The 27,374-nt window shown below is 38.3% G+C and overlaps 1 protein-coding gene across 2 annotated transcripts in view; it reads right to left on the bottom strand.

Moving 5' to 3' along the window:
* The window catches only part of ANO4 (anoctamin 4), a 116,985-nt gene that overhangs the window by 24,421 nt on the left and 65,190 nt on the right, over positions 1 to 27,374 (bottom strand). For both annotated transcript variants that reach the window (XM_085223913.1, XM_085223916.1), the window contains 9 exons: positions 26,154 to 26,260; positions 24,561 to 24,616; positions 23,920 to 24,041; positions 17,166 to 17,300; positions 16,312 to 16,408; positions 15,647 to 15,707; positions 9,280 to 9,362; positions 5,283 to 5,423; positions 3,073 to 3,237 (listed from right to left, as the gene is read on the bottom strand). In XM_085223913.1, coding sequence (XP_085080039.1) covers positions 3,073 to 3,237; positions 5,283 to 5,423; positions 9,280 to 9,362; positions 15,647 to 15,707; positions 16,312 to 16,408; positions 17,166 to 17,300; positions 23,920 to 24,041; positions 24,561 to 24,616; positions 26,154 to 26,260 — 967 coding nt within the window. The remainder of the gene's footprint in view (positions 1 to 3,072; positions 3,238 to 5,282; positions 5,424 to 9,279; positions 9,363 to 15,646; positions 15,708 to 16,311; positions 16,409 to 17,165; positions 17,301 to 23,919; positions 24,042 to 24,560; positions 24,617 to 26,153; positions 26,261 to 27,374) is intronic.

The raw sequence follows: 27,374 nt of genomic DNA, 5'->3' as shown, positions 1-27,374 counted from the left end.
GTAACCTATCTGGACAACCTGTTCCAGTGTCTCACCACCCTCACAGTCAGGATCTTCTTCCTAATATCTAGTCAGAGACATTTCTTGGCTATCTCAGTTACGCTGTTCTAAATCCTAAGTGGCACTTACTGATGTTAGCAGGTAGCAAGGTCTCCAGCTCTCTGTGACACTGCTAATTTAATAAAGCTTACAAAAACTACCTTGGAGGTTTTCGACAGTTGATATTTGCAAAGATTTTTTGAACCCATAAAATATAACACCACCATTAGTATCAGTGTAAACTAATACAATCAGTTCAATTTGCTTTAAATGAGGGTAGGGCCCTCCTGCAACATGTTACTGATGCCTACAAGGATACCAAAATCCTTGTACTTCAGGCTCAAGTACTTATTCCTAGAATATGTATAAGCAATATTTCATTACATTTGCAGTTATCTTCATAAAATGTTACTTAAATTGAGTTATGTACAATTTACACATCAGACTGCTTAAGACCCGAGGTTATCCTGAATTATCTCATCCACGCTAACAACCACTTCTTGTTGTGAACTGCTTTTTAGTACCTTTGGTGTAAATAGTTTTGATTCAAGTAATAAAAAAGATGGTTTCTTCTGGGTTTAAAATAATCTCCTAAGGGCAACTGTGGAAGTGCTAAATGTCTGGGTAGTTTATATCCTGGTCCCAGCAGGGACTACACTGTTTTATAAATGTACATTGCTCTGCAGATGTGAATATCAAAATTCGGTGCTGTTACTGTTCCTCATGGAACTGTAAGATTGTTAGGGATTCCATCAACAACTTTAGGACCAGATAATCTACTACTGCAGTTTATCACTACTAGTCCCATGGAGCCCATTTAGGATCATGTTTCTTTGTTCATATTTCCTATGGACAGGATCATTGAAATTAACAGTTTTTATTAACCTAGGTAAATCCAGTGATTGTTCCCAGGTCAGGCAGCATGGCTGCCTGGGAGCCATTACACTTGAAGGTCAGACCATTCTGTCACAACGGATACGTCAGTGCATTTATCTTGCTCCCAGAGCTTCCAGCCTAGAAGTTACCTGTGGTCCAGACCTTTCCCCTGATGTTTAGAGAGGTTGTCAAGTTGCATTAGAATCACTGGCTGTTTTCCAGGCTCTATAGCAGTGAGTTCCCTACTACTATATAGATCTTGGTCCATTTTGGTTTCATTACTCTGTCTTAGTTTTCTTTCCTACTGTTTTTTTTGAGTCACAGTTTGCATATGAGTCAACTACCCAATTGCTGATATGAAAAAAGAAATCCTACTGCTGCACTTCAGTAAGCTACGTTCATCCATCATGAGAAGTGAAGGTTTATGTTCATAACTCCTCTTACTAATGCAGCTAATGCAGTTTCATATTCTGGGGATCTTTTCTTTCCATGAGCCCATATCCAGTTCTAAGGCTGCGGTGCTTATTGCATGGTAATGAGCATAAGGCTTAAGCAATGCACCTTTGTAGTGCTCTATTTATTTACTTTCGGAAATAAAACAAAGTTTCTCAAAAGGCACCTTCAAGCCATCTTCCATTATTTTAATAATTTCTCTAAGCTGTAGAACTCTTTGAGAACCAAATATTTTGTTTATGCATTACTGCTTTGTTGCTGCTTCACTGCATATACAATGGCATATATTTAGAGCTTAGAAATGGATGTTGTACTGACACAGAGGTATACAGTTTTCATTTTATTTCTTCTATGCTTATTGTGTGCTCTAGGTAGATTAAAGAAAATCCCCCAAAGCTGCAGACAACAAACAATAAATCAAAAATAGCACAGAAGAGAGTCCTCAGTACAAATTCAAAGAGAATAACAGCTTCCACCATTTCTTTCTCAATCTGTTGTCCCATCCTAGGGAAAATATAGTCCTAATCACCAGTCCTTGCCAATGCCAAGGGAGAAGTGAAGTCCTGCAGCAAAGCTTCCCAAAACCTCCTGCGTTACAGAACAAGGGATGTTGAAATTAATTTTTTTATGATGAAAGTACTTGGGTATTGCACAGGCAAGAAAATAGTTTCCAAGCCAGCACTCCGGAATGTGCAGACCTGAAATAACACCCCTATAAATTGTCCAGAACAAAATCAGTGTTATCTTATGGAGCAAAGCCTAGCATGCTTTTGTCAGAAAACTCATGCCACTGAGTGCACAGAGGAATTCTGCCCTGCCTCCAGGACCTGCAGATTTGTAAGCTGATTCTTTTCCTTAAAATGTATTCTTATAATGGCAGCTTACAAAGAACACTTAACATGAGAGGAACCATATAACTCTTGATAAGAACAACTAATATAAGGCACATTGCTACTGCAACAGTATTCAGAAGTATCTGCATCTTGATGGAATGCTGAAAGTCTTGTCTCATTTAATCTATGCTAAACTCTCTTACTGGGGCTGTTGCCACCTGGAAATATCACTTTCTTCTCTGTCCCAAGCCCAGTTCCAAACCGCTTCGTGTGTTCACAGTAAGACAATCTCAGCCAGCACCAAGATCCCAGTGCACCCATACTACAGCTCTGCTGTACCCTGGCAAAGGTCACAAGCAACTCCTGGAACAAGTTGTGTCTGCTTGAGTCTCGTAGTTTTCAGCCCTTCTACTTATAAGCATTCTATCTGTACATGCCTATCCTCACTAGTAAACTAGCAGGAACACTGAAGCTGAAATGGCAGAAACTAGTTTAAATAAGAAATAAGCTTGGTTACTGTATATAAAAAGGAACACTGAAATAGTTATTACAAATAAGAACTTAATTAAAGAGATTGAGATCTGCAGGCATTAAAAAAAAAAAAAAAGGCAAAGGACAAAATATGAGCATGGACAAGTGTCCTTAAGATATTTTTTAGAATAATCAAGTATGTTTTACATAATGTTTCAGAACTGTACTTAACATAAGGGGTGAATGACGTCTATCAACAAAAATGTCAGCCCAGCTTAGCAATGCACTGTGTAACCTCCATTCCCCCTGAAGTCAGGATTTGAAACTATTTGAGTGTACTCTTCAGACTGAGATATCAACTAGTCTGGTGGCTCATTTTGGATATGTTAGCTTTACTCACCACATTCAGTAGCATGATGATGCAAAAGTTGATGCACACTGCAGTCCCTGTAGTTGCAACCTGAGAGTTATTCCTGATTAAAGCCCACTTGAAGGCAGCAAAAGTGCTGACAGTCACAACACGGTAAATAACAATGCCAAAAACAGCAGCAATCACCACACAGATCTAGAGGAGAACAAAAACAACAGAGGGAATAACCTGAAAACTTCTTATAGAGTAGGAGCTAACTTCTTTCTGCAACTCTGAGAACAAAGAAATGAAGAGAAAAACTTGAAAAATATGTTAATGTTGGTTCTAGAGGAAGGCTTCAACATGAATGTTCCTCCTATTGTGAATTCCTTTTAATTTTTCATAATGTAAATACCTCTAAAATCATATTAAAATATATTTTTAGTTTTAAGCATTTTCTTGATATTGTATCTTCTCATTAGCATTAGTGTGGAAAACAGTATTTTCAGCTCTGGGAAATGGGAATTTTCCTTACATGCATGTTTCACGATGAGTAATTATTAGTCTCTACCAAACGTACCAATACAATGATGTCATATTTGGGATTGAATTTGTGCTTTGATGCAATTCACACTTACAGGAAAAACATATCTCCAGTTGTAAGCACTTCCTCACAAACAATCCCAGCAAGATCCCCTGCTTCTCACTACAGTTTTGGAAAGAGTGTATCTGAGGAAAGTAAGAATTTCAGTCGCCCTGGTAATTTTCTCTGATGAGACTTTCAGCAAACGTGACAGTTCCAGTGTGAAAGCTGTGCAGCTGAGCCAGGCTGTGAAATCACTTGATGTTCCATATGCAACAACTGAGAACTAAGTGACAACTGTTTTCCATCATGACCAATTCACGTCACAGTTTAGCAAACCACCTGAAGGACAAAGGGTTGGGAATTACATGTGTGACTCATCTCACACAAATGATGGCACAGTACTGTTAGCTCTCTTGTTAGATAGAGTTTTTTCAGAAGCAGCTCGGTGCATTCTGAGGTTGTGCATAAGCAACTTAAACCTGTCAAAACTAGAGCGTATCTAAACTAACTGAATAGGCAAAATGACTCTGAAAATACTGAAGACTAACCAAGTTGTTTCTGCATTTTATTAGTCATTTTATTAGTATTAATTTAATTAGATTATTTGACCTAATCTCTGTGCAGAAGAAAAAGAAAAGCTGGGTGTGTGTGAATGTGAAGGGTTAGTTTATTTGATCCGCTGCTTCCACACTGGCAGCCAATAGAAACATTGTGGAGTTACTGAGCTAGAGGATTGCCTCAGGACTCCCTGCACACTGGTGAGAAGTTGTTTTCCTCTCCTTTGGTAATAGGGAACCATTAATCTGGTTCAAGCTTCATTTATAACTGTACCATGCTCTCAAAGCTCTGAGATTTTGAGAAATGTTCTAACAGTTTTGATAAATATATCTCCTGTGCTTAAAGCTAAACTTTTAAAGGGATATTTTTACCTAAAAGGGGAAAAAAAAAAAAGCATTTTTCTAGCTCATTGGAAGCCCATGCTATGTCAACATTAAAAGTGCCTTCACTGAAAATAACCTTTGTCTTGATTCAAGGACTGTTACAGAGAAGACCTGTGGAGCACAAAATTCAGAGCTAGGCACTCTGGCACTTTCAGCAACAGTTTCTGAGCTGCATCACCTACCTGGCTCTCCATAGTTCCTCAAGTTATATTCATTTGGCATTTTCTAGCCAGTAGAAGAACCCCAGTAAATTCAGCTTGGGTGCAAATTAAGCCCAACTGTGTTTTTCAAGACAATCCTACTGCTACAGCTGTTACATGAATGATAGCAAGTAACAGGCTCCGCCTCCTCCATGGCACCTCTCCATCACTCTGCAGTGTCTACATGGGGAGGATGGTGAAATTCAGTCAGCTGAAGTTGATGCTTAAATGTGATATTACTGTTTCAACAATTGTACAGTTACATATAGATCTATGCATATAGCTTTAATATTACTCCTAAATCTGGACTTTGGAGGAAAGCTTTAACTAACTGTGAGGTTCAGTGAAGAGTAAATTAGTGTGGACTTTACAGAAACTCAGGACATCTGTTGTGCATAGATTTTCACCCTGCAGTAAACATGCTAAAGCTTATTAACTTTCAAGCAGTCATATCCAGTGTCTCCACATTCTCTCAGCAGATATTATGTTATTTTGTATTTTTTTAAACCAGTAAATAAATAAAAGTTTTCAAACCATAAAAAATATTCCGGATGCAGAAACAATGAGTCTGCTGCATTTATCTGCAAATGCTTGATAAGGCTCTGGCTTTCCGGATATGGGGTTCATTCGTTCTTTCTTGGAGTACTTGGCTTCAAACTGCGGACGTATCTCTTCCTAAAAAACAGACAGAAAGTGTTCATGTACAGCATGGCTAGGAAAGGTTCTTTAGGAAACTTCCCATCATTTTTCATATTGCTGTTACTGAGAATTACGTCTTTGAATTCAGCAGCTGGCACAGCTACTAAAAAAGCTGAGCTGGGACATCAGGTACCCGTCATGAGGACTCAAATACATCACTATACCCACAAAACCATATTGGAAGCATTTAGTAAACTCCCCAATTGGCTACTTGTCTAAATAATGCTTTTCCAAACTATATGGCTGCAAGCCATGTTATTTCAAGGTTGCTATCATGGGTTTTTCCAGCCTGGTATTATCCTACTGATACCAGAATTTTACAACAATGCAGGGGAAAAAAAACAACACCTAATTTTTCCAAATCCAATTTCTGCTTGCTAGGTGGTTACCTCCCCATTACAAGCACAAGATTCTCATTATTTGAAGCCATGCATTTTAGTATTGCTCAAATCCTTCCTAACTTGGCCAATATTAATAGCAGAGCAGTTTGAGTCCTGCTTTGGTGTAATAACCCTCTTCTGAAACAAAACCTGGGGATTTCTTGGTCTGAGACTTACAACTGTGTACAGCCTTTTTAGGGGACAGAGCAGGATTCACCCTCAGTTCAGAGAAGTCCTCATGGTTTCTATTTGCAGTACAGGCACCCCACTGCCCTGCCATCTCTCCCATGTATGGCATCAGGGATGCTGCCAGAGACAAGGGAGAGCACCAGGCTGCTAGGATGGACTCACAGATGCGGCAGACCATACATATTGGGTTAAGTTTTACAGTGTTCTGATGCGTGCTAGCTCGTTGTACACGGCTGTGAGGGAGAACAGAGGCAGCTACTGACTCACTTTGTAGGTTTTCTGCCAGGCCTCTACTGTGCTCTTCATTGTGACAGGTAAGAGCCCAGATCACTGATTTCCTTCACTCCTAACTGTTCAGTGGCCCTTAATTGAACTTTGCCTTTCTGAAAGCCAATGATTATGGCTATAGGTCACTCATTCTAATAGCTTAGAAATGAGCAGACTTCGAATGGCTACATTGAAATAGATGAATGTTATCTGATCATACAAGCCTTTAAAATGTGAATAAAAACAAGATATCTCAAAGTCATACACTTCTTTTATAAAATTCTTCAAAAAAACCCCCAAACCAACCATGTCTCAGTCTCAAATTCTGAAGGTATTTTCTCAAGCCATGTGATTTCCAAATTCAAACAGCAAGAGGATAACCTGTTATTTAAATAAAGATGATAGTCACGTATGCTCAGCTGCAATGTCTGTGTAACTATGCTTGGAGGAACAAGCCCTGCATTAGCTAGTAGTTGAGCCAAACAAGCTAATATATCTTTTCTCGCTCTAATGCTATGATTAAACTCACAGAAGCAAAATTTGCTTGTGTAACTGTATTAGGGAAAACGAGCATGCAACGAGGCATGCAACAGGAAATAATATTCTGAACCTTGGCATAGCAAAACTTATTTGGGATATACACAAAAGTTAAGCACTTTTCTGTGGAGGGAGGGTACACTTATTCTTTCCTGCTCACATTGTTCCTGCCATATCAGGGCAGAAGGCCAATGAGAAGACCAGAATCTACCAAGAGAAACAATACAAGTAGTATTCCTGTGTACCCACGGACATCTAAAAGGACAGAATGTGATGGCATGGAAGAAGAGCAATTGACAATTGCATTCTGTAGACTGTGCAGGGGCTCTCCATCTGTCTTAATAAGCCATATGCAAGAAACCCTTTCTTCTCTGCAGGCCTCTCTAAGCCAGTGTTTGATTACATTTTACAATCTGCTCTATAAGGAAGTCTTATTGTATACACCTCTCCATGAACCTAGGTATCTTCTACAATCTACAGTCAATTCAGATCATGCAAATGCTATTTTTATAGATCACCACACAAAACTGAAACTCTGGTAGGAACCTTCGTACCTGTTTAATGACACTCATTGACAGTCCTGTATCTGGCTGAGATTAATGATATACAGAAAGTGGCACTGAAGGAAAAAAAAAGTCCACTGCAAACACTGAAGGCATATCTCAGCTCAGAGTCCCAGGCACACTGTGCAGCTGGTTTCTTGTTGCACACTCAGACAAGATCCAGCTACTATCCGTGTCTCCCACCTTGCACCTAATTTACAAGGAAAGGAAATTCAAAGGTGCAGAGCTGAAAGAGTCACAGCACATTGTGTCTGTGCCCCCAGACTGGGGATCCAGACATGCCTGGAGTTGTGGCATGCCCTCCTTGGGTGAAAAGCTAACCTGGTCAGGAATTCACAAGGTCATGTGTCCGAGCAGTTTGACTTCTCCTTCCTGTCATCTTCGTTTGTCTCTTCTTTTAGAACAGAAATATGATGGCAACATTATAGGAAGTCCTATAAATCTTTTTAATTTCTATCTAATGTTGGTAGGAATTGGCAAATTTCCCTCTGCAGCAAGCCCTTATTTTTCAATTTGACATTGAAAATTAAAACAAGAGAAAGCTAGATATCGCAGCGAATGTTAATAAAAATAACAATCTTCATTAATAGAAGATTGTGACTTAAAATGGTAATTAGAACAGTTTAATTGATTTCTATGAAACTGCTAATAAAAGAAGTTGGCTGATTTTGTCCAGTGATAACTAAGCAGAAAGAAGAAAGGGAATCTAATTAGCTCAAGCTAAACAGCATGTTTAGAAGTAAAATTTTCACCTTATAGAGACATAGTTTTCACTGACATCTCACTGATAGGGGTTGAGAGACCTGGGATTGTTCAGTCAGGAGAAGGCTTGGGTTGGAAGGGACCTCAGGGATCATCAAACTTCAACTCCCCTGCCCCATGCAGGGCAACCAACCTCCATATCTAATACTAGACCAGGCTGCCCAAGGCCCCATTCAAATTGGCCTTGAACATCTCCAGGGATGAGCTGGAATCCCAACTCACAAACTGTAGTTTGGTATATCTGTCTTCTGTCCTACCTGCCAGCAGCACCAGCAGTGGCTTTTTTGCAGCCAGGCATGAGGGACAAGATCACTGCAGTTCAATCCTGACTCAATATCTGAAGCTCAGGCAGAACTATCTCAGAGTGCTCTCTTTGTGACTCATCAGTACTGGCAAGAGTAGGCTGCTAATCTCAGGAGAGGTAAATCTGTACTAGAGTATTCTCTAAATATACGAAAGCAGTCCTGAACTCAGCAGCTATATGAATAAACCTGTTATATATTATATATTATATATCATATATCATATATATTATATATTATATATTATAGCCCTGTTGATGTACAGAAACCAATTTTCAGATGTGTTGTTTAAGTTCTTGGCTTATTTTCAGTCTCTTACAATCCCTTGAAAAGGACTCTGGAGAGGAAGGAATACAGACTCTGTGGACACCTGTACATTCAAATCACACTTCAGGAGCATTTTTGCTAACATTACCCACTGAAACTTGCTTTTCTCCTGCATCATAAAATCCACTTGGTCCCTGTAGATATCAATTCAGTTCTAAGAGCATAGTGTTCCTTCTTGGTAACCATTACAGGAAAAGTTTAAGGGTGTTTTTCACAGTTTAGTTTCCTAACTAATGAGATTTCTTCTACCAACAGAGAATGAATTTAGTCTTTTGAGCTGATTCATCTCCCTCCATTTGGATTTTGAAAGGTGTAAAGAAGAGAACAGCCCCCCTTGAGAAAGTTTATTCACATTCCAGACGAAAAATCTAAGGAAAAATGCTAATTTCCTAGTTTATGAAGCTTTGAAAAATGTATTTAAATAAATCCAAACGAAAATTGTGCTTACATGTTTTACAAAATCTTTCTGTATTAAAGATCAGGGGGTAATTTTTTTAATACAAACCTCTTCTTCTTCCCAGTCTATCAAGTCCCAGTCATAAGCGATTACTGCTCGCCTTCGTTTCCAAAACTCCAGAAAAACAGTAGCTGGAACAAACAGGAAAAAAAAAAAAAAAAACCCACACAAAATTGCTTTTAAGTCAAGAAAGTGGAAAGTACTATCACACAACTGTTGAATGAAACTATTACATCATTTCTCTGCCTAAAAAAGGTTCCTCTAAACAGGAAATCAGGCCAATGATCAAAACTGCTTTCAAGGTGCATTGCTTTCTAAGGATTACTCTGTTTTTGTGTCAAGTATGATTGAGGCTTTAGAGATTTCTTTTAGTTATAGACAAAGAAGTTTAATTTCTAATCAACTAAGTGAGAGTTCTCAAAGAATAAAATTGTTCCTGTGAATCATCATTACAAAACACAGCAGACTTCTGATGAAGCTAAATGTTTACTGGGGCTACTAGATTAAAGTAGTAACTTTCCTTCTTAGAAGATCATTTAAAATACACGGGGATCAGAATCCAGAGGAATCACATTCAGGGGAACATGCAAATCTGTGGACTACTCGTGAGGAAACTGGAATATTTGTCTTATACCTTTCTAATCCGGATCACATCTTTTACCCTATATGACTGTGCATACATGGTGAGGCATTAACAGATGACAGTGAAACATTGTGTGCCGAACAGCCTTTAATAACAGAGTTCAAGATACTGTAATATGCTTGTACACAACTTGCTTTCTTTCTGTAAGGGGAAAGAACAACCAAGGAAGTCCTTAGTCATGCGATTATACATTCATAATCTGGAGATTAATACTGAGCTTATACTGGGTTAAAGTTTTTTAAAATTTGTTTTGATAAAAGAACGTAGAAACTGCCTAAATCTAACTGACATCAATGGAAAGGCTTCTTCTTCAGCTATGAGGTTTGGCTCTTGCTTTTACTGCTCACTGAAAAGCATCAGGCTGATAACCATGCAGAACATAAACCTGTTTGCCAATGAACAAGGACAGTACTCGCCATTATAGTGTCACAACAACCTGGCAATGTGTTCCACACATAATCCTACAAGGGTCTCCTTAATGAACCATCTGCCCTACTGCAGTATGTTGGTAATGACATGCTATCATAGCAATGATAGTAAGCACTGGCATAAATTTAGTGAAAGTTATTTTTTTAGCCAGTAAGAATGATTATAGCTTAATGTATTAACCAGTGAAGCTAAATATATGCTTAGAAAATGAACACTGTGAAGATATGGTAAGATATGGATAGCATGTTTAAGGAGGTTGTTTTGCAGTTTGAGGGCATTTTCATACATAATGACATCTTTTTTTATCAAAGCTGGAGTTGCATTACGGCAGGTAACTGGCTATTATGATTTACTATCATTAAGAAAGTCATTTTAGTCTCCTGAGGCTAATATGTCTATGACCTTTTGTAATAATCACAATGCTTGGGATCAACAAAACTACTAAGTGCTAATGAGGCTCTGGCGCTGCTGCTGAACCACCACATTAGCTCATTCTTTGACTTGTCTTCTGGTGGAGCTGCTTCTCTTCTATCAACTCCTATTGATTTATTTTGTACGGACTAAGCAAGTAGCTCTGTTCTTTTTGGAGTTCTGGGAGAAATAAGTCTGATTGAACGCTACCATTTCAAGAGCAGCTGGAAACAGGACTCAAGTGGGTGTATGAGTCCACAGGCATGAAGCTCTCAGATATGTCTATGACAGATTATACTTATTTTCTTTCTTGTTTTTCGCTCACCTGTAGTGAGGAATCTTTACATACTATACTTTGAATAGTTAGAAGCTGTCAGAGTTAGTATGTGCAGTTCCTGAAGCTTCTTTCAAAACCTGTTTTCAAATCATTAAGAGGATGATCTGCACAGTTCTGTTTTAACTTTTACTGTGCCAAACTTCCTTCTATTACAGGTCAGGCAGTTTTCATTTGCTAGATATTTTAAAATGTGATATAAATAATCATCTTTGATTCACAGTACTACTGACGTCTTTGAAAAAGCACTGCATTTTGAAATTTCCCCACTTCTTCTCAAGTAATCATTGGTACTCTATTATCATACTTTGCTTTCTTTCCTACTTTGACAGCATAATGTGACATAGTTGTATTCAATGTTCTCCTATTTTCCAATTGGGATGTTTAAACTAGATGCTAAGAATTCTCCAAAAATCCTGCTTGGAATTTTGAATTTCTTGTTGGTCCTAACTCCCAGCTCTTTTGGCAGCTTTTTTCTTTATTATTCTTGCACTGCTTCAGAGCTCAGCCTTGTAACTCAAACCTCAGCATCCAAGGAAAAAGACAGGGATATTAACATCAGTCCACTGAGTCTTGAGCGAAACATTAGAATAATGAATAGCTGGACTATCTAGTTGAACTTTGCTACTGAACTCCAGGGAATATCCAGAGAGTGATATCTTGGCACTAGCCTTCCCCAGTACTCCAACTAGAAAAGCAAAATTTATGTTTCTATCCAGCTTGTCAATAGCGTGCTGAAAGCCAGCTGATATATCTAGATACTCTTTTTAAATCAGAAAGAGGTGGATTTGATGGGTAGACTGTTCAATGGACAGGGACTGGTTGTGAGATCATACACAGATAGTGGTGGTCAGTGTCTGGATGGAGACCAATTACATGTGGTGTCCCTCAATGATCAGTACTGGGACTCTAACATCTTCACTGAAGACATTGACAGTGGGATTGAGTACACTCTCAGCAGTTTGTGGATGACACCAAGCTGTGTGGCACAGTTGACATGCCCAAGGGACAGGATGCCATTCAGAAAGACCTAGATAGGCTCAAGTGGTGGGCCCAGGAGAACCTCATGAGGTTCAGTAAATCCAAGTGCAAGGTCTGTACCTGGGTCGTGGCAACTCCCCCTAACAGTACAAGCTGAAGGTGGAAAGGATTGAACACAGCCCTGCTGAAAAGGACTTGAGGGTACTAGCGGATGGCAGCTTGACATGAGCCAGCAGTGTACCTACATAGCCCAGAAAGCCATCCATACCCTGGGCTGCATCAAAAGGAGTGTGATCAGCAGGGAGTGGGAGGTGATCCTGCTCCTCTGCTCTGTGCTGATAATATGTCATCTGGAGTACTGCTTCCAAATGTGGAGTCCTCAGCACAGGAGAGACATGAACCTGTTGGAATGTGTCCAACTCAAAAGATTCTATGATTCTGTGATTCTGGGAATTCTCTCTGACTTTAAGTGATGCTTACTTGGTATGAACATTTTTCTTACATATTCTGTCCTTGGTAAGAATCCAGTCCAGCTGATTAAAATAGAGAATGAGTATTTTCTAGAAACTGGATTTACACTTTTGTCAAGCTTGACATATCTTCAGGCACACATAAAAGGCAAAGTGTAGATGTTTCCCTCTAGTACAGAAGCACAAAAAATGCCATTGATCATCTCTTTCTGAAAGTTTTGAACATTTGGAAAACTCTATCAAGACCAGTGATTCTCAAAAGGAAAAATTATTTTCAAATTTCTGAGATGAAACTCTGAGTATAAATGATAACCTGTCCACCAGGAAAAAAAAGCATTAGTGTTTATAGGGACTTACTGTTTCCTATAAACAGCAGAGATTTATAGCTTTGATCATTTTGGAACATTTCTTTCTACAGAAGTTCCAATACACAAAAGCTCAGAAAAACTACCAGCAAAATCCTTCAGTGGACTCTTTTGTCCCTCGCTCCATCAGTTTAAAATGAGTTATCTTACCTTAGTTCTTTTGGGTAAACTTTAGAGGTATCACGTTTTTCCCTACTATACGATTTCCCTACTATACTTTCACTTCTTATACAGAACTTTGCTTAAAAAGGGCAGAAATACAGTAGGTGAAGTGATGAGTCAAAATATTTTTTGAAGAAAAGAGTATTTCTCTTCCAGTATTGCCTCGTTCACTTGCATATCCCAGCCTTACTTTGACTGGACCCACTTACCCCACAGTGAAGCTTTATAAAAGATGGGTACCTGTGTTCCAGAGTACTACAGCCATGATCATCATTCCTCCACTAATCAAGCAGCCCACATTGATATTTGTGGTGATGATTTATCTCCCTAGCCTGGCCACAGCAGTTTCCTTATCATTTGGAGAAGCATTTTGTTTCTATTTAAAAAGCAAGTAAGAAGCCCACTTTCTCCATCAACTGAAGTTGTCCTCAGAGTAAAAGAAAGAAATCACCATTAATACCACCTCAATCATAACTTGACCATGAGGCTTCCCAAAACCCAAAACAAATGTCTGAGACTTCTCCCTCAGAATACAAGCTCCTTAATGGATCTAAAGACAGTGAACAAGGTTCTTTGGATAATAAGGCAGTGGCTAATCCCAGAATAATTAGATATATAATCCTACTTGCTTTTTAGCTTTCATTCTCTTGTTTTTTTTTTTTTTTTTTTTTCTTTAAAAAAACACTGCCATCATTATTTTTTATGTTACTATTTGCCAAACTGGATCATCTGGAAAGCTAAACTTTTCACATCCATTTTTTTACCCACTTGCCAGTTGTTTCATGCTGACAGAAAAAAAAACCCAAAACATTTCCACAATGAAAGTGCTATCATTGTCTATTCTCCCCTATGATTTACTGAAATGATGGTAATGCCTGTAGCTGTCAGTAGGCCTACTGCAGACTGAAAATGCTTTTAAGAGACAAGGTAAGCCATCTCATAAATGTAGCACCAATGAGTCACTGAGAAGTGTGGTTTTTCTTGTTCTAATGCTGCTTTAACCCTAACGTATTGAGAATATCTCCACTATCTCATTCTTGTCTCAGTGAAGCATTATTTTAGAAACTACAGTTTTGGTAGAGCCATACCATTGGCTCATTCCCCAAACCATCACCCTGTACTCACATCCTCCTCCTGTTCCTGCCTCTATATCCGTCTTGGTGGCAAGCACACGAGCACAGTTTAAGCCAGCAGAAGTGGGGAAGAAATTTCCTACCCCAACCACTTTCCTACAGCCTCTTCTCCAATAGCCAAAAAATAGAGAATAGCTTTCATTGCATTTTTTATTTTCTTCCCTGTGGTGCTGAAGATGTATGGATGCTAGGGAAGAACAAAAAAACAGTGGTGCAAAAAACTTCAGTCCAAAGACACGCTCACCAACAATTAGAAACAGTGGTATATCTCCCCAGAGGTCCCTTCCAATCCCTACAGTTCTGTGATTCTGTGATTACTGAAGTTAATAATGTTTTCATAAGCTTTAAAATGGAATCTTCTGCTCTTCAAATTCTTCATCATGACAAATGTAGCTGTTTCAGCATATGCTCATTTCCCTATCTGTGGGGCTTTCCCTTAATATAACTTATGGTACTTGAATACTCTAACTATTAAATGAAATGTCATAGGCTGAATGAATAGGCTTCCTTAGAATATGACCTAATTTATTAAGTCAATTAAGATAAAAACATAGCTTTGGAGGCAGGAATCAAGACAGTCAACTAAGCTAATCTATGTTCTCCTTATGGCTCTGACACTGTCTTCTGGATTGCTCTTGCAGTTCAGTAAAGAGATACACAGATTAAAATGTAGAATATAAGAATTAATTGGATACTTTTCCCAAGCAGTTTGAGATGTGAGTAAGAAGCAGAAAACAACAACTAAGTCAGGACAGTTCAATTATCTGGAGTTATGAAATGGAAGCCATTTCTGAGGCACCTCATTAAGCCACTATTTAAAGGTACTATCTGAAGGCAAAGAACATTGGCATACGCAGGACAGGTTTGAAAGACTTTGTTTTGCCAGAAATGACTGTTTCATCTTGTCTTCAACTTTGCTTGTAAGACCAGAGTAGAAAAGGTAGTTGAGCCAGAAATGGAGTTGTCCTATAGGCAAAATTCAGCCTCTATGGCAAAAATTAGACTGCTCTTGGATCAATTATTCATTCAAATATATCCTACATTTATTTCATCAGGGTTTTGCTTTAATTACAACCAGCTCACATGTATCTATTTTTTGCTGCCTCTCTGCATAGAAGAACAACATACTAATTCATACTAGGGCAAACAGTAAACAGGGCTTCCTTAAGCTAAGAGAATCTGTATGAATTAACAGAGAATAGGCCTCGGTTCTGACTGATAAAAAAAAAAAACCCACACATAAAATGAGAATACAGCTACCTACATAGACACTGCATATTGCATTTTTTTTTTTTACATTAAAATAATACCCCATAAAAAAAAAGCCCTACTGATTTCATTATTTTCCTTTTGCAGAAACAGAAAAGAATCAAGCCTATATTGTTCTTCTCAGTGTCCGAAAAAAGCGTGCTGGAAATTATAATGACCTATGTTTCATCACAAGCTTTAAGAAAAACATTCTGCAATCATTCAAAAGAAAAACTTACCCCACACTGCCATGAAAACAGCAAAAAAGACAGTAGCTCCATTGTCAAAAAGGTGTGTTACCTGATGGGGATATCAACAGTTCAATCAATTTATGATAATACAGATTTAATTTTGCATTTTTGTACTTTTTGCTTTCCATTTCCTTCATAACAGTGTTGCAGTTGTGTCAGCATCCCTCACCCCCTAATATAATTAGCACCGTCATGAGTGCAGCTGGCCTGACAATCCTGAGGACTGAAACTGTTCCCTTGATGTGGGACATGCACCTTTCAAAGCACTCCACATTGACTCACTAGTCTCTAGCCTGGGCTGCAAATGACCCCTGCCAACAGTAACGATGTGCCTAATTTCAGACCCAAAGCATTCATTTTATGGAGCCATGTACAAAGGATGGATCATAAGATAAAACCTGATGCCAAGGACACTGTAGCACATGCATGTAGGATGTGACCTCCGGTACTGCTGAATCTGTAAGTGCAAATGGCATTCAGGTGTTTTACAGCCCAAAATGAGTCCTTGTAAAATACAATAGATGTTAACATTGGCTGAATTTGATCTGTCCTTTTGAAGATTTTATCTATCCAAGCTCACTAAAGACAATTGCAAAAGGTGAAAGGAATTCTGTTACAAGGGAAGCATTTTATTTGTATAGTTTAAAGGGTACCTTGGCATAAACACAGCTGTCTGACAGCCTCATGAAAGGACAGTATTTATCACATATAGGACACATTATGATATCTGTAGCTTGGCAGACTTCTTTACTGAAAAATAAAATAGATAAAAGTTAGTAGTTTGATGCACAGCAATCAGCTGTAAAATGGATTGACATGTTTTGCTAATAAAAGTCAGTTACTTATTGAAAAACACTGGTTCTTCCTATAACTGAAGCCAAGATGTACTTAACTGTATGTGTATAATTACGGTTTGTTGACTGTTGAAGACTTCAGCATTTGTAGTGCATTGTAGTGCATTGAAGTGCAATGAACATTTCCTCAAGGTCAGTCTAGCAATAGTTCTTTACCATTTCCAGGTTTTCCTTGAGACAGAAGTGGCCTTCAGTTGGAGAGGGGTAAGAATGAGTGTAAATAAGTTTGACTCATTCTTGTGACTTCTCTCAAGGATTGTCTTAAGTGTGCAAGAATACAGGGATGTGGAACAGAAGAGTGAGAGGGTTCTTCATTTGAAAAATGCTTCCCTGAGGTGAGCCTTTGGAGAAGTCCTGGAAGAGTGAGAAAAATTCCCACTCTTCTATTGGCTTGTTATGACAATAATGAAGGAGCAGAAGCCTTATTTTTCCTACTTCAAGCTGAGTGGCCAGCACCATCGGGAACCATCCCAATTCAGGAACACAATACAAAGGAAGTTCAATATTGGATATTTTATGAGAACCAAGGAGTATTTTCCTGTGTATTTAGCCAACCATCCAAAATGAAATAATTAGTAATACTTATAAAGAGCTCTTAGATTAATCATAATATCCCACGGCTATAATTTCCCTTATAAAAGTGTCCACATTACCTGACTTGGCAGTGGTTCAAAGTAGTGACTCCATACAAAAAGACAAACAATCCAATGAAGGCAGCTGGGAAGAGCATCCCCGTGTACCAGCCTAACCAGGCAAAGTACAGCCCGATTTTCTCACCAAAGTATCGTCTGTTTTAAAATACAACACAGAGAATTTTCCTGCTAATTAGAATAAATCTGCTTAATCATGCCCGTTAATAGAAAATAAATATTTCTATCCTATCTGAGGAACAGATTAAAGAGCAGGGCCAGAAGAAAAAGTCTTCAATTAAGACAAACACTCCACATTGAAAAACCTGTGCATTTCAAAAACTGAAAATTCTGTGAATCTGAAAATTCATAAACCAGTGTTTATAATAATATTAGCAGAGAACTCAAGAGAAGAAATACTGAGTTATTTTTAAAAACTTGTTCTTTATGTCTGGGAAACTGGTGGCTTTCTTTGCTTTAGCTGTGTATTGTACTTCCCAAGTAACTGCACTGAAATCATTTTCACCACTAAAATTGATATAACAGAAAAATGACACAAGCCCAAATTACTTCTGAGAAATCAGTCAGTGAAAGGTTATTCTCCAATCAAGTTTATTTTCATTTCTTTCTTTCTTTTATTACCTCAGTTCCTGGAAAAATAATCACATGATTCTGTTGGAGTGGAGAGAAAATTATGAGCGAGGTCTGAAAAAAAATATCTGAATCAATCCTAATGTATTAGCTATATTGTTTAAATACTAACTGCAAAGTGGTGAGGAATTTCTTATTTGCTACATATTCATTAGCATTTTTCATATTTCCAAATGCACTCACACTTTTGCTTATATATCAATGCATACATCAAGCAAACAAAAAACCTTCTGGACTTATCAGCACAGGAGCAATCTGTGTGCATTATTCTTTATTTGGGAATTGTGCACAGTAGGGTGATAATCAGATTGGAATACTGTACCAATCAATATGCAATTATCACAATTACAATGAAAATTTTAAGAGATTCTTTGCAAGAATAGTTTTAAAGAATGAGGCAAGATGATTTTCTTGCACTTCAGAGGCATTGAAGCCAGCTTAAATGTGCATGTCAAGTGAATTTGAAAACAGCTGCTGATGAAAACCTGTATTTATACATTTATGATGAAACTTTTGATCTGTCCAGAAACAAAGAGTGCAGTGAGCCAGCTTTGCTGGCTCCTTTGTGCTACTCTAAAATATTTTTTTGCCAAACTTTCACGGTCAGGAAGAGCCGTATGATGTGCTCCAGGGCTGGAAGCAATGAGGAAGAGAAAGAAACATTTGGTCAGTGATAAACAAAATGTCAGTTTTCAAACTGGGATGGGAATGATAAGGTTGAAACTCTATGGGTAAGGATCAGGGGGTGAGCCAACAAGGCAGACATCCTAGTGGGGATCTGTTATAGACTGCCTAACCAAGATGAAGAGACAGATACGGTATTCTATGAGCAGCTAGCAGAAGTTCTGCAGTCAACAGCCCTTTCTCTCATGGGGGACTTCAACTTCCCTGATATATACTGGAAATACAATGCAGGGCAGAAGAAGCAGTCTAGGAGGTAAGTGTGTGGAAGATGATAACTTCTTGATAGTAAGAGAGCCTACCAGGGGAGGCTCCACTAGACCTGCTGTTCACAAACATAGATGGCGATGTGGAGGTCAGGAGTTGTCTTGGGAAGAGCGACCAGAAAATAGTGGAGTTCTCTATTCCTGGTGAAGTCATGAGCTGAGCACTGGTGAGGCACCTGGAGTATTGTGTTTAGTTTTGGGCCCCTCACTACAGGAAAGATGTTGAGGCCCTGGAGCGTGTCCAGAGAAGGGCAACGAAACTGGTGAGGGGTCTGGAGCACAAGTCTTATGAGAAGCGGCTGAGGGAGCTGGGATTGTTTAGTCTGGAGAAGAGGAGGCTCAGGGGAGACCTCATTGCACTCTACAACTTCCTAAAGGGAGGCTGGGGTGAAGAGGGGTTTGGCCTCTTCTCCCTGGCAATGAACAGGACCTGGGGAAATGGCTGCAAATTGTATCAGAGGAGGTTTAGGTTAGACACGAGAAAAAACTTTTTCTTTCAGAGAATGGTCAGGCACTGGAATGGCTCCCCAGAGAGGTCGTGGAGTCACCATTCCTGGAAGTGTTCAAGAGGCATCTGGATGAGGAGCTGCGAGATATGGTTTAGTAGCTTGTGGTAGCAGTGGTAGTGAGAAGACGGTTGGACTAGATGATCTTACAGGTCTTTTCCAACCTTGTGATTCTATGATTCTATGATTCTATGATTCACTGGTTGATGGGCACAAGACTGATCTACGCTATTTATTATCGTTGAGTTTACCAGCACTCTGTGAGAAGCCAAATATTGTCATGTTTCTATTCTTCTGTCATTTGACAGACTCAAATTTACAGGCTAAAGAGGTGGTAAGCTAACAATAACACACTCAGTTCTGACAAGGGCAGCAGGTCTGGCTGTGAAAAGACGCACTGCATTTTAGCCTTGACTTAGCAGTGTTAGTGAACTCTTTGGCCTAATTATTTGGTTGACACACAGGATGTCAAGCTAAGCCTGCTCCATTGAAATAGAAAGTTCACATTTTGAGCTTACTTCAATTGAATATTTATGGTCCTGTTTTCCTCCATGTACAAAATTCAAAGTAGAGAATTAAACTTGATATTAATTAAGATTTATCCTTTTGAATTATTCCCTGTATCCAAGAATGAATGCTTCCCCATTCCACACGACATTTTGAAAAATGTTTCTGATAAACTTTTTTTTCTTTCCTGTTGAGTCTTTCCATCAAACAGGATGGAACACAAAATATGATTCTTTCTCATGATCTAGAGATCAAGCAAGCATTTAGATCTAAGATGAAGACCCAAACAAGTTTCACTGTGTGCACATGCACAACAAGGAGTGACCCAAATATCTTCAGTGGAAGGAAAAGGCAGCTGGGGCCACCTCTGAGCCTGGTTTTAAAAATAAGTGCTGTATGTTGACACTACTTTGGTACCTGTAAGCTTAAATATGGACGAGCACCATTAGTCTTCTATTATCCCCCTTTGCTTCGCAGCAGATTTCCAACAGGTTGTACTACTGCAAGTAGCATCAGGATAAAGCTAATATTCATTTCCTATGGCCCTGTAGTTACCATATTTCTATTAGCATATTTCTACAGCACTCAAGCTGTAGAAACAAGTCGTGATAACGACATGGTCTTTGGAGACCTGCCTAGGTACCACATTCCCATTTCCACATTTATTCCCACCAGTAGCTGGGTTCAACTAAACACTCTCTATTCCCAGGAGAAATAGATGGCTCAGAGATTCCTTTGCCACTAAAGTCATACCACATAAAATGAACAAGCTCTTTGCTTCTTGTCTGTTTACTGTTTACAGAAGAGAAATTTCATAGAACTGTCCACAGTGAAGTCAGTTCTATTACCTGCATGCTGGCACTTTACCTAAAACTCAGTTATATAGGTAAAGATGTCAGGGGATTTTTTTCCAGAGTGCATTACTTATACCTGAATTTCACCTATTATCACTCTACTAATTGTAGACCTCTTTGCAATTTTCCAGGCTTGATGACATTTGCATGTTTGTTAATTTTTGTATCTTATTTCCATAACATTTCTCAGGCAATCAGTCATAATAGAAAAAAAGGCTATGTACTTTTTGTAGTTCTCCCACAGAAAATTTCCTCCATATAAAATTCTCAAAAGCAGAGAAACCAAAAATCCCCAATAACCCATCTCTTCTATCCTTATATAAACTATACCACTAGAACTAAAAAAAAAAAAGTAAGAAATCTCCGTTTCTCAGTTTTATGCTCACAAGTGTATTAACTCACCAACACAATCTGCCTTAATGTTTAACTCTTTCTCCCCTTATTCCATTCCAATACCACTGACTTCAAATGGGCCAAAATTCCAATCTCTGTATTTAATGATAATGTACATTTTTGAAGTAACAAAGTCTAATTTCAAACCCATAAAATATTATGCTTATTGACATTCATAATATATTATAGCAGTTGGCAATGTTGCCTGTGGCGGGTTGGGGGGAAGAGGGGGGAACTTGCTATTCGTTCTAAGGATCTTCAGTTATTCCTGCTAAGTAACTATGGATGCAAAATTCCAACAGGAGTGTAATTAAAATCATGGTACCACATTTGGTGTTTTATAATTATGTCTCTGTGATTGTGTCAAGCCTGTACCTTCATACTGGTGTGTTTCAAAGCAGAGTGAAAGCAGAATCATGCAGTTCCCCTCAAGTGACTTTTTCTCATTTATTTCTGGTGACTATCTGTAATAACAGCCAGATGATGAGATTAAAGGAAATCTGGAAGGCATCAGATTAACAACACCAGAGACATAAGGTTTGTTTTTACCAGCTAAGGAAAAAAAACCCAGCATCAATGTATGGATGGTTTTGTTTACCATTGTGGTGACTTGACTTTAAGGTAAAACACCATATCCGTTAATAAAAGCATCATTTTATTATCTTCACCTAATTTACTCCTTAGCTTTTCTAAAGCATATATTGAAGGGAAACATCAGCTAGCAGCAGTGAGATCTGGCCAGATGTCTGTGGAAGAATTAACATCCATCCACTCCTTTTGTACAGATGGCAATACTACTCCCTTCAAGCACAGCCCACACAGTTGTTGTTCTGGGAAAAAGAACAAAGAAGTTGCTCCTGCTGCAGAGCTGGTAAAATAAAAGCTTTTGTTTAATGTATGCTTGCTGAGATACTTCCAAGGAAAATGAACATTTTGCTCCAAACAAAATCTCCAGCTCACTAGACATGTGAGCTCCTGCAATCGGCAGTAGATAAAAAAGATTTGTCAGGAATCAGGGAAATGTGAGAGATCTAACATTCATGCAGTGAGAAGAAGGCATTCCACCCCTTTCCTATAACCCCTCCTTTTGTGCATTCATAGCCACCAATGGTGTGCTCCAGGAAGCTAATGGCAAGGCTGGGTTTGAGCGGCAGCTTTCATCCCTGCTGAGCTTGAAGCTATGGAGACTTACACTGCTGTGAACACTCAGGTAGTCTTGTAACTCTCTCTCCCACTCTCTTCCCTGGATAGACACCTGTTCTGAACCACCACATGCCACTCATGACCTCAGCTAAGGGGTCTGCTACTTTGCTTATTTTCTCTTGCAAAATAGTTGTGGAAAAATCTTTGCACTGTCTGATGAAAAGCTAAAGGTTTGTACAGAATGTAAGAGATCACACCCAGACTCAATTAGCAGGCTTCTTCCAAGGTCCTTTACAATTGTTTATTCTTATACTTAAGAAATCCTCCAGTTGCCCAAGGATCACAAAGAAAGTTTAACTAAGACCCTGATATTGTTTTGCAGCACTCTCACAAACAAGAAATGTTGATGAAGAACAATGGACCCGACCACTGTGGGCAAATTATTTAAATAGAAATTATAAAGATAAGTTGTTTATATTGTGACACTGATATTGTATAACTGGGAATTAAAACATCAACAACAAAACCCTTCACTGTAACTGCTGACTCCTCAGCAAATTAGTAATTTCCATATTTTGACAAAATTTCTCTATTTCTGTTCACGCCAATATATTAAAGAAGAATTAGGAAGCTCTCAGAAATAACTTATGAGGTACAAATACATTACTTTATTTTCTAAAGCATTTTTTAAAAAAATGACTCAGTAAAATTATTTGATTGTATTTCTCTCTGAATTGTTCTCCATGGAAACTGAACATCTCCTGTTTTGTGCAATGGATGGGTTTTATATGGCCTTAAACAATAACATCCTCTGACTCCAGGGCATCCTTTGTGAATATTTCTATCTAGAAGTAATTTTGAGAATCAATAAAAAACAAGCGTTTCTATCAGTTACAGGACTTATTAGAGGAGAAGATAACTGTATGCATAACAGTATCTTCAGTGATCCCAGTACACTTTAAGACTGTTCACAGGCTTATGTAGCTTCACATTTGCCTTTTCAAGCAGAAAAAGCCCACCAATGCCCAGCAATAGTTCTGCTACTGTGATCAGCAAATGCTGTATGTGTATAAAAACTATGTAATCCTCTATTAGTGCATGCATGCCTATTTGGAAACCTGACTTAAAAGAGCTGTAAAAATTTGAAGTCACATCTCAGCTTTCTCAGTGTTTCATCTTTGCAGGTTACTTCCAAGATGAAAATAAACTTGGACTGTAATGATGCAACAGTGGTAGGGAGGTAGTAGAGGAGAAACAACAAGCTTTCAGTCATTATTAGTGTTGTCAAACATAGTAGCACATGGTATATGTGAGCTTTATCTCTGTACTGCCTGTGAGTATCATTGAACTTCAATTGGAGCTACTTCTGTGGTTATTTTTTGGACAAAAATAAGAAGAGCTAATCAATGAGAGGCTTTTTATCAAAGCCACACTTTGAGGAAGAATAGCTCCCTCAGCGGGCATCCATGCAATCATGTCTCCCTAGGCTCTACTCTCTTTTTTCTCTCTTAAATATTCTGCAACTCCTTCACGAGAAGTTACGGTGTCAGAAACCACTATAAGGACGCTCCCTTCACATTCAGAGACTCCTACAAACCTTTTTATAAATACCTCTTTCAATGTAGTTGTACCCTGAATGAAATGGATTCCCCTGATCTCAAGATCAGTTTCTAAAAACCACATGAATTTACTGAGTACTATGTGGTTTTGAGAGAAAAAAGATAATCCATGTTCACACCACCTAGACTGAAGCATATTAAAAGCATGAAAGTCTTACCTCACTAGATCCAGTGGTTGGTATTTATACCAGACTCCCCAGGAAGCCCAGCACTCGTAGAGCAGGTGTCTGTGGTTTTCTGCCCCATGGGTTTTTATCGAATTCTTACTTCTGTAGCTTCCCTAAAATACAAATCGAGATATTAATGAATAACAACAGCAAAAGAATAGATAAGAAAGCTCTCTCATTCCTGGTATGCATAATACAATTTTATGCAATCTCCATACTTGTGAGTCACAATCTAAAATTTATTTTAAAAGGAAGATTTCCTGGTTTCCTTTGTATGCAATGAGACTTGAGGTTATTCTTCTTAAGAAATACGATAACTGGTGTTCAAGTCAAAGGCTAAAACTGGAGAATCTCAAGGAGAAAACCACATGCTATTTTTCCCCTTTGCCAACATACTGATTTATCACATTCAAATACTTTTTACAGAACAAATCTAAACAACTCTTTCTACTCCTTTCTGTTTGCAATAAAAACGGCATTTTTTTTTTTTTAAAGCATTACTAAATGGAAAGATGTCAGAGGCAGCTGTGGAATCCAAAGGAGAATAATAATGTTAGTAAGATTGAGAATTTTTGCACAGTTAAAGATTCATGTCATGGGAAGTGTTTCTTCAAAAAAGAAAAAGAGAATACCTCATGAAGAGGAAATGCAGCTTCATAGGAGCCATTACTGAGCAATCGATTCAGACCTAAAAACCAAAAGTATCCAATTATTTAACAGTCGGACCAGAAAAACTGCTAAGTGAAAAGCAAAGAACAGTTTCAGGATACACAGCTAAATGAAGCTTGAAGACTATTGATAGTAAGAATCAAATAGAAAAAATCATCTTTTATAGGTTTTGAATACCTAGGATATAACACAAGCAAAGAAGATTTGTTCAAATATCAAGCAAAATGCCTGAGGTTTAAAGACTCATTTGCCAAATCCATCTTTAGTCCAACTTCAGTAAAATCCAGGACCTCACAGGAAGATAAAAGTTTGGTATCATATACTTCATTCTAAGGAAGCTGTGTAAATAAAGGGCAGCACTTCCTGGGAGTGGAACACTTCAAGAAGGATCTTTACTTTTTTTTAACTGCAAGCTAGTAAAACAACATAAGTGCTTAATTCCTTGCTGTAAAATATGTTCAATTTATGTCTTATGAAAGCCCCTTGGACTAACAGACAGAACAGGAACATGATGGGCTCAAGTAGTAGAAGAACAGGGAATATGCTTGAACCTGAACAAAACAATTGCTCTCTGGCACAAAAATGTAGTCATAAATCCCATTCAGTTTGGCTTTGTCCCTCCTCAGTGAGAACTAGAACAGAAATAATGAATGATTGCTGAGATGTGGGCACTTTTCACATGGAAAGTCATTCAGATAGAACTGAATAACTACAACACAATGTAAAACTAAATCCTGGCACTAACAGCCTGGAGGTATTTGAGCCCCTTTGATGCAAAGGAAAAGAATCCCAATTCCATCTCTGATTCACAGGGAATGATAGCAGTGAGAACACAGCAATGAGAATTATTTATTCAACATAAATAACATGTTCAGTGATAGCATTAGTATCTGCTTGGCAGAATATCTTTTCTCCTGAAGTGTCTTTGGCAGAAAAGCAAAACGTACAGTTGAGCTGGGCTCTATTCAGCCCACTGATCTGTGCAAGGTTTAGTTCATATAGGTACCTCATGAGCAGATATGTAAGGGAATTTGGGAGGCAGGCAGGGATTTCATTGTGGGTGTGTGCACTACATTCACCACATGAATCCTCCCCTTTCTTCTCTCTTTTTCTCTCACTGTCATTGCTCAAAGCCATGACTTCCCTCATCCCTCCCTTTTGACCTAAGGTAGCTACAGAGCTACAGGATCTCGCTTCTCCCTTTTGGAGGAACAGATATTCAGAGATGCCTTACAGGCTGGGATGGACAGCAGCACAAATTTTGCTTCCAGTATGTATGTCTTTGAAAGAGTAAAAGGTGGTTTTCTGCAGAAAAGGTTTCTTTGAGTCAGATTCTTTCCTCATTGAGGTAATAAATCTCATGGGGGGACATAAATGCCTGGGGTAGCAGCCCAGCATTCTAGTGAAGTGGTCAGCTCTTTCTAGGAAAATCCCCTGCCACATAGCAATGGGTGAGATGTGCACCGTTCTAAAAATGTCATTATAAACAAAGCAAAAGAGCCAGACTGCTACTTATTTTTCTGATAGGATTTATCATCCACATTAAAAGTACTTACCAATTTTGTTTTTCCCTTCTTCATATTTCACTCTTTGTAAGATATGGTGTACAATTCTACTTCTTGTAGCATTATTGAAGAAAGTGTCTTTGTTGTGTATGATGAAGCTATATAAAAACAAAAACAAGGCCGTCTTAGGAATATGTAGTAGCATATTTAAAGCAAATATTAAGTTCCACTGTTTTCTGTAGCATGTTTAAAATCTATGTGAGCAAGCGTAAGGAAGATTAAAGGACATCAGATTAACTGAGATGATTCACCGGATGAGATGATCTCAGTAACTGTATTCATTCCCTAGCAAAGAATGGCTTGAAGAAGTCTGAATAAAGATCAATGATATCTAAGCATTCATTATGATAAGCATTACATTTAGATAGATTCACTGAGAACTAGAAAATAGTTGCATAAAAATTTGCAAAAGAGTAAGATTTGTAAGTGCAGCTGTAGAGATTCACATTTAATTTCTATTTCTGGCTTCTTTATTATGCTTTACCATTAAGAATCAGATGAAAGCAGCCACATGGCAAAAAAAGGACACTAAAAATTAGCTTGCAGAAGCTACTCATAGAGTGATGCATGAATGCAGGTTCAATAGCTTAGACAGAATTGTGAAGGGTCTGGGAAATTAAAAAAAAAAGCAAACAAAACAACACAAAATTCATTGTACTGGGTAGATTTTCTGGCACTGTATGTTTTATATAGATTTATTAGCCACAACATATATATTTGAGAAAAACAAGATATCTTAGCACATCATCATATCACTGGAAATATTTAATGCCAGAATCTCAGTTTAGAAATACCAGCTCAACTTCACAGAACCACAGAATGCCCCAGGTTGGAAGGGACCTCAAGGATCATGAATCTCCAGCCCCCCTGCTACAGGCAAGGCCACCAGCCTTCCCAGATGAGTTGTGTAAAGGCTTCAGAATAGACTGTGAAAGTCATTTAGACACTTGAATAAGCAGAGACATGGTTTGAGTTTCTGATGAAATATGTTTGTTCATATGTTTGAGGAAATTAAATATTTTTATAATTATGGCCCTTAGTAACTGATTGAATGGAAGGGTTCATCTTAAAAAAAAAAAAAAAAACAAAACAGAAAAAAAAACTTAGGATAGGATGTAAGATTGTTTTCTTCTGTGTCAGTGAAGAGCTCTGGGGAACTGAATAAACTAATAAATAAAAAGGTAAAATCAGAGATTTTATAAAGAGGCCAGA

Source organism: Meleagris gallopavo, chromosome 1 (genome assembly GCF_905368555.1).
Source record: "Meleagris gallopavo chromosome 1, MGAL_WU_HG_1.1, whole genome shotgun sequence".
NCBI lineage: Eukaryota > Metazoa > Chordata > Aves > Galliformes > Phasianidae > Meleagris > Meleagris gallopavo.
Note: the sequence above shows the minus strand (reverse complement) of the source record. Positions and strands in the feature narration are given on the sequence as shown.